Raw genomic sequence first — 7,928 nt, forward strand, 5'->3', positions numbered from 1 at the left:
GGGTGAAAGAAATATTTAGCAATATGGTGAAATACAAGACAGACCGCAAACATCTAGACCAACCGCTGTTGGTGGGAAGCCTCCTTTAACTACAGCGCTTGTGTACGCGAGGTCCCAGCACACAAAGCGATGGCCTACATTGCAAAATACATCCGCTCCGTACATGTATGTAGGCCATGACTCAGGACAAAGGCAGCTACTCCCAACATTCAAAGACGTCTCATCAGAAGACGTGTGCTAATCCCAATCTGCAAAAGCAGCAGCAGCAGCAGATCAAGAAAGCAGGAGGATTTATTTCAGAAAAATACAGGGACAGGCCGATTTTAAAAATGGAGAATAAAAAAAAAAAAAAACCCACCAAACCCCCAAACCACTAAATCCCTCTCCAGTCTTTATCCTCATTTAAAAAGGCACAGCTAATGAGACAGAAGAATGCAGCATTGTCCAAAAAAAGCACTGATTATTTCCCAGATCAGAGGGTGCCCCCTGCGATCCACGACAAACTTTTTCTTAGGCATTAGAATAAATCTGAACAGGCCAACTCAGGCAGAAATTATCTTGGTGGGTTGGAAAGCAGTAATGAAATTAATGTAATTCTCATTTCTTATTCAGAATTATATTAGAAGCTTAAAACCTGCAAAGTTATCTTGTTGCTGCCGGGATAAAAATCTTTATTAAGGATAGCTGTGAACCCTAAGGTAGGCTTTTTTCCCCGTGTCTATAGGAAATGCAAATACTTGCCTTTCTTTCCAACTTTTCCCTCTTTAAGGGTGGGTTTTAATTCTTCTGCCATGTCTCAGATACATGTACAATCTATCATGCAATTTATTTTTAGCACGATCAATGTGCTAAAATAAAAATACAAGAATTAATTATTGATACCTTTCAGGGCCAGCAAGACAATACCACTTAGTAGTGCCAGATTACTTAAAAACCTGCCTTCTGGCTGCTAAACCCAAGTTACTAACCTGAGTTTAATTCCAGTTTTGAACGCCCATAGATCTCCGCAAAAAATTACCAAGTTCCATTCACACGTGCATGAGCCCTGGGAAAATGAGTGTTCCTTCTTCCCCACCCACTCCCTTTGAAGGGAACATTCCTTGTGAATTCATAGGAGAGCGCATTCTACAAAAGAAACAAATGATGAAATAGCACAAAAATGTTTTCAAGATATGAGTAAAATAACGATTACGGTACAAGGCAAACTCATTTGATGTCAGCTGGCAAGCGATGTGCTACGAAAGGCTGTTTAAATCTTAATGCCCGTGTCAAAACTTGCACAGTGACGCTTCTGCTCTCAAATTTAAGCTGTAAATGAGTGAAACCATCTTACAGTCATTCATTTTCAATGTGGCTTTTTTCTACTTTTGAAATACTGGAAGACGACCACGTAGTCTAGAGAGGTACGGTATTTACCAGTTCCGACCTGATGAGGTTGTAGCTAACGATGTTAATTCCTGAAAAGTCAAATGGCAATTCCAAATTGTTTTAGTGGAAGGTAAGGTTATATGTAATCCCTCAGTACAATATGTACTGTCAGTCTCGCTGCCTTTCACATAAAAAGATCGCGCGTCAAAGACCCGTGGCTAGAGGTTCTAACAAGCACACATACCCCCCTTCTACACTTTTCTAACCAGAATGCAGAAGACCACATCCAAGCTTAAACTCTACGCAAGCCTTCTCCTCAGCAGTACATATTATGCCAACCAAAAAAAAAAACCAAAACAAAACACCACAAAAAATTATGCTCATTAAAAAAACCATCATCATCAGACTGGAAGGAAGGAGATCTGAAGAACTTTTAGAGTCACTCCTGAGGAACACTAGAGCTCAAGGTTCAGAAGCAGGTAAGATACAAGAATAGAGTCATGTTTTCCATTAAGAATCGCTCACATTGGACATTAGGAAAAGGTTCTTCACTGAGAGGGTGGTGGGTCAGCGGAACAGGCTCCCCAGGGAAGCGGTGACAGCCCCAAGCCTGTCAGAGTTCAGGGAGCATCTGGACGATGCTCTTAGTCCTATGGTGTAGTGTTAGGCAGTCCTGTGAGGAGCAGGGAGTTGGACTTCATGATCCTTATGGGTCCCTTCCAACTTGAGATATCCTATGGTGTCTTAATCACAGTGTAGTACTTAACAGGCTGGAAAAGCTGCCAGTCCATGGTGTCACGAAAATGGGCATTTATTTAATTCACCTCCATTATCTCTCAGGTAGCCATGTCTCCCAGGTTTAAAGACCAAAACCAACACTAAAACCAGAAACTTGGTCCGTCTTCTATTTACAGGAGGGAATGTTCCTTACTAGTGGGTAAAAAAACCAGTCTTGCTGAGCTCTACATTATGTTTGTTTGTTTTTTTTAAATACTGTTAGTCAATAGGTATATGAAACCATAAAATAATCATCTAATCATTTTACAACCCTGAGCTCAAGTCCCAAGAGTGACGAACGTTTGCCGTTGTTAGTGTTCTCGAGTGCCTCACTGCAAGTTGCATACTGTTTTATCCTGTTCTCCAAGGCACATCACCTACAAACTCTGCAAGTAATAACCAAAAAGTGCTAACAAAACACAGCACTATCTTTGCATGAACTGAAGCAGCCCCGCACAACAGCATCTCTCCCTAACTCCTAAAAAAAGGGTACTCGACCCCACTGACGGTCACACCATTGGTCATTATCATGCAAAGAAACAGGCAAATGAAATACATTACAAAACCAATAATCTCTTCAGCTCAGGGGTAAACTCAGTCTCACTTGGCTAAAATTGACTCAAACTGTCAAAGGGAACCGCTGTCTTTGAAACTGCGTACCCTGAGCTCCACCTCCTCCTGTCTTCGATAAATTGAAAATAGCTCCGACTTGCTCAAGAGGCAGAACAGGGCAAAGACAAAAACATCCAGATGGACTGCACTGTTGAGACATGAACTCATTTCCCAGTGGTAAAAGCCTAAATTCAGCTCAAAGGACTCTTTCAGAAGTCCATAATTTAAGATTTGGTTGGGAATGGCAGGTGGGTGACAGTAACTTTTGGTGTGTGCGGCAATACAAATTAGGCCATCTAAGAAGTATCTGAGCTTTGTAAACAGGAGAGTCAATAATTCAGGCAGGCATGACAATACAAAACAAATAATCACCACACTTTTATCCAGAAAGATAAGTTAGGCTGAGATAATACACTGAACAAACAAGCTCACACAGCTCATGCCTTAGTAAGGATAAGGCACTGTCTGGTGGAGTAGCAGTTTAGACTCCCCAGAAAAGATGCTGCCCTTTAAATCGCTCATCTTAGAATGCTGATTGTGTGTTAATTCTCTTCAATCCCCCCCTTAAAAACGCAATGTTAAGAATTAGGTAGAACTTTGCCTTAGGCTGTAGGATGGGTTTTTGGGGGAAGGAGAATTTCATCCCACTTTCCAGAAACATTCAACCCAAACCCTAAGTTGGTATAACTCGTCTGTGCTCTTCTTGAAGGAAGCATTTCAGCAACACGAACCAACCCCTCACCTTACTAAATACAGCAAAGCTGATACAAACCGTCATGCTTAGTTTGTCAGCATAAGCAGAAAGTAGTAAACACACTCGAATACATCGCTCCGGGTCGGGCAAGCTCTGCAGAAGGCGTGCATGCCAATGCAAACTTAAGCAAAATGAGAAGCCACGGCAAATCTCAACCTTGAATCGCCTGCCTTTTGTATGGCCCACTTTCCTTGTCTTGCTGAAATTTGTACTTCGTAAGATACCACGCCGCAACACTTTTAGACCAGTATGTCAGCTTTTGATGTGTTTGTCCCAGATAACGAGGAGGATCTGTTGACATCATGTCACATTATGACAGACTGTTAAGCAGGTTAGACAGTTTAATCTTCTTCCACAGAAAGTAAGTTCAGAAGTCTCGGAAGGAAAAAAATACAAGGTGTATCATTGCTGTGAACTAAGTAATAGAAAAAACTGTCCCAGATTTTAGAATTCTGAATAGCAGCCTAATACTGTAAATTTATTGAGAAGAAAATCATTTTGCAAAATTGGAATACAATTGATTTACCAAGATTTTTTTTAGCATTTAAAAATCATTTAATAACAGGCCTGACCATAAAATAGTGGCACAACAGAAATGTAGGTTGCAAATGTGACGTGGAATGCATAGAACCTCCGGGGCGGACCAGCCACAGTAAATACAACAGTCATAATCATGAGTGTAAATTCACTTCCATAACTGGCTTTTTCTTCTAGAAGGTAAGAGGGTGTATATAAATATTATAGAGAAAACATTTAAGAAAAACATTGTTTTATTTTTCAGAAATGCTGGAAGGGGTTTCAGCTCAGTCAAAAATGAGTGGGTTTGTTGGGCCAAAACTGCCCTTTCTGGTTCCTAAAGTTTCCTATGCTTGTTATGAAAAAACCCAAGATTAATGATTAGGTGGTAGAAAGTGGTGAAAAACATCAACTAAGGAGCTACTTCTCAACAGACAGGACATGGTGTTTCAAAACACAGTGCTTAACAGCATTAACCTTGAGGAAGTAATGCTGGGAAGAATTTCCACCATTTCTGCTATCCTGAAAAAAAATTAATCCCATTAGCCACAACCCCCCAGTTCATTACCAAGCAGAACAGCAAGTTCGACATCTGCCCATGAGGATCTCTGGATGTATAGTTTGGTGGGATTTACCGTAAAAAAGCAGCACAGAAGAGTAGGAATTTTAAGGAAAAGAGGACTTACAGTACATTGCCTTGGGCCTCTGTCCTCACTGAAGGTGGCAACAAGTTCCTAGATTGCATAATGCTGCTCTATTTAGTTTTAGTTGAAGAGAAATACAAACCTGAAAAAACAACAGCTACTCACTGGTTCAAACAGACACATTTGGCATTCCAGCCCACCGTCCCTGCACTAACTTGTCGTTTCCCCCTCGTTGCCTCCCAGGATTATGAAACGGCGACATGCCTACAGTTCCAAGTTTTCTATCCTACAACTGTAAAACTTAGATTTGCCAAAAGTATGACTACGACCCCTAGAAATCATCCCATCCCTTTACGCACATTACGTTTATGGGATGGAGCGTCACATGGTACATACAGTGCCATCAGCATTTTCCTAACAATGCGACTGAAACACCATGGTCTCAAACTTCTCTTCTCACTCTTACAATCAGCCGGTCAGAAACACCACATTTGTGATCTCACTTAACTCCCCTCTCCTAACAACTCCAGGAATTCCAAAAAGCGATCTGAAGAGCAGCATCCGATACGATCCCCAACGTAAGCCATTAAACCCGGCTCTCCTACATGAAAAGATGCTTGGCTGACTTGAGATACCTGATTTCCTCTCTGCTGTCCAATCTCTCATTCTCTTGTGGCGCTCTGTTCCCAAAATAGCGGGTCCCTACGCGCAAGGGGCTCCCTTTCTAGCCCATCTCATACCTCACTCCAGCTGAAATAAAGAAAACCCGTGGAGCAGGAATACGGTATCCCATCGTCCTTGTCCAAAAAGCTTAAGAGAAACTGTGAAAAGGGAATCCTAAGGTTAAAAAAAAAAAAAGCGCCCTACTAAAATAAATTAGGTAAAGTTCTGAAATCAACATCACTTTTGAGGCAACCTTTCCAGACACCTCTTGGGTTCCTTTCTTCTCTGAAGCACCTTTTAAGTTGTATGGTTGTAAGAATAACTTTAACTATAGAAGCTATATGCATCTTTTAAGAATCACATTTTGATGATTATAAAAATTTATCTATTATACAACATAGGTCCAGCTACACTGAAAAAATTACACCGCTTATTGAAATACATTTCATTTTAGAAACAGACTACTAAATAGGTCTATACAAAAAACTCTAAAATAATTTCTGTAGTAAAATAAAGAGTGTGTTAGGAGAGCTACACAAACAAGAAATTTTTTTGTCTTTCTTTATAATGCTCAAATATACTGTGATACGTGGCTGGCTCAGTCCATAGCCGGCACCAAAAGCTGAAAAGAATCCATTACGATACACAGTGATACAATTAATGCTCTGTATTAATCTCACAGCCTTTCCGATTAGTACAAAGAAAACCAGGCCTATCTCCTCTTTGAGGAGAAGTCCAGGATATAAAAGCAAGCATACCTCATCAGCTGATATGAAATTATAAAATTCCACAAGTCTCAGTATCTGAAATTTATAAAAGTCACCAGTAAAACGCAAGCAAATTGGGTTTAAGTCCTGTTGGTTCCCAGGTTCAAATGAGCACTGCTGATCCAAAACAGGATTTCCTCGTTTGTTAACTGATTCAAAGGAAAAATTAGGACCATCTGCTGGGGCTAAGAGAAAGACAAAGATCCTCACCAACTAACCCTCCGTATTTCCACGAGGGCACGTTTCCATGTGCATAAAATGGGGAAATAGCTGGCAGGAAGCAAAGATGTTAGTGGTGCTGTGCTGAACTGTTCTTTTCTGCCAGGTGTCGCAGAAAGTTGTCCTCACTCTGGCCTCTGTGATTTAAAGGCTCGCTCTTAAAAAGAGCTGGAGGAGGGGGTAAATGAGGAACCGGGGGGACTGGGAGGTGGTGTGGATGGTGAGGATGAGGATGTAGGTGAAGGTGTGAATATGGGTGGGGAATGGGGCGCGGAGGAAGTGTGCTCACTGGGTTCAGGTTGATAGGTGGAGTTGGGGCAGTGGGTGCGTTCACTACAGCAGGGACTGTGGTGGCCGAAGTCGTGGACAGTGGGATCTGGACAGCAGCTGACACGTTGACGGGGCTGGTAACACGGAAGCACTTCTCCTTGTGTGCCTTCAGCATGTTGGAGAAGCGAAATCGCTGGCCACACACATCACATGGGTAGGGCTTCTCCCCTGTGTGAGTTCTGCGATGTCTCTTCATGTTTGGGCGGCTGGTGAAGCTCTTCCCGCAGATTTCACAGATAAAGGGCTTCTCTCCTGCCGAACACAGATAGGGCAATCAGTTAGGCACAGAACATCTGCTAACGCTTACTTCAGCACGCTTACACAAACAAACTGCATCCTACAAAAGCTTCCGTGACTGCTACCTTCAGGAAACAGAGACAGCTGTTCCGCAGGAGTCCTCAGTCTTTACGAAAACTTCTCTCACTTTTGGATTTTGATGCACGAGACAATCTTTTATAAGGCTTGGGCAAGGGGCTCCTTCAGACCAAAATAACAAGGAAGTAAGCCTAACCTCTCACTTTCCCCCGCAGTGAATCACAGGACTGCAGACAGTTAAACGTAGCAGTAAGTTAACGTATTAACACTTCCTGCCCGATTTTCTAGGTGGGATAACAGCTTTGATCCTAAATTCCACGGAAGGGAATACAGCTGAAAGTATAGGAAAGCTTTTGTCCTGGAGGTACTCGTGTTTTTCTTTGGTAAGTTCTTACCAGTGTGTGTTTTCATGTGCTCATCAAAGTACTGTTTCATGTTGAAGTCCTTGCCACACCACTGGCACATGAACTGTTTGTGCCCAATGTGGATGCTCATGTGGGAACGCAGCTGGTACTTGTACTGAAACCTCTCATCACAGTTCTGCAACAGAAAAACAGCAACCCATGATATTCAGGCACCACACATCAGGAAGCAAGGCAGTCATGGGACAGCACACAAGCATGCTATGTGAAGGAGTAAACAATACTTGAACCAGAACACAGACCCTCACACAAACACAGGATTCAAATTATTTAGCCAGAGTAGGATTTGGTCTGTAGTAAAAGGTCTGCTGGCACAAAGGCCTTGGCAAGGAGTGTGGAACAGTCACAACCTTCAGTTGACACAGCTGTTGGCAAAAGCCCGGTGGAGACACAGTTATGCCAACAGAAAAGTGCTTCTGTTGGCTTAAGGTATCATTTGGAGGTTTTGCAGCTTTGCCAGCAATCTCTGCTGGACTACGGCATGCCTCCACTAGAGGACTCTGCTCACACAGCAAAACCCAGGGCAGCTCTGTGGCAGGGG

General features: G+C 42.4%; 1 protein-coding gene and 1 long non-coding RNA gene across 7 annotated transcripts in view; one reads left to right on the top strand and one right to left on the bottom strand.

The window, feature by feature from the left end:
- Positions 1 to 974: 974 nt before the first annotated feature.
- ZNF652 (zinc finger protein 652) overlaps positions 975 to 7,928 on the bottom strand; it is a 40,083-nt gene continuing 33,129 nt past the window's right edge. For all 6 annotated transcript variants that reach the window (XM_035899916.1, XM_035899921.1, XM_035899919.1 and 3 more), the window contains 2 exons: positions 7,361 to 7,505; positions 975 to 6,902 (listed from right to left, as the gene is read on the bottom strand). In XM_035899916.1, coding sequence (XP_035755809.1) covers positions 6,391 to 6,902; positions 7,361 to 7,505 — 657 coding nt within the window. In that variant the 3' untranslated portion in view covers positions 975 to 6,390. The remainder of the gene's footprint in view (positions 6,903 to 7,360; positions 7,506 to 7,928) is intronic.
- LOC118452847 overlaps positions 6,925 to 7,928 on the top strand; it is a 3,644-nt gene continuing 2,640 nt past the window's right edge. The window contains exons 1-2 of the long non-coding RNA XR_004842714.1: positions 6,925 to 7,150; positions 7,254 to 7,348. This is a non-coding gene — a long non-coding RNA (uncharacterized LOC118452847). The remainder of the gene's footprint in view (positions 7,151 to 7,253; positions 7,349 to 7,928) is intronic.

The sequence above is a fragment of the Egretta garzetta genome, unplaced genomic scaffold, assembly GCF_000687185.1.
Source record: "Egretta garzetta isolate BGI_Z169 unplaced genomic scaffold, ASM68718v1 scaffold498, whole genome shotgun sequence".
NCBI classification, from domain to species: domain Eukaryota; kingdom Metazoa; phylum Chordata; class Aves; order Pelecaniformes; family Ardeidae; genus Egretta; species Egretta garzetta.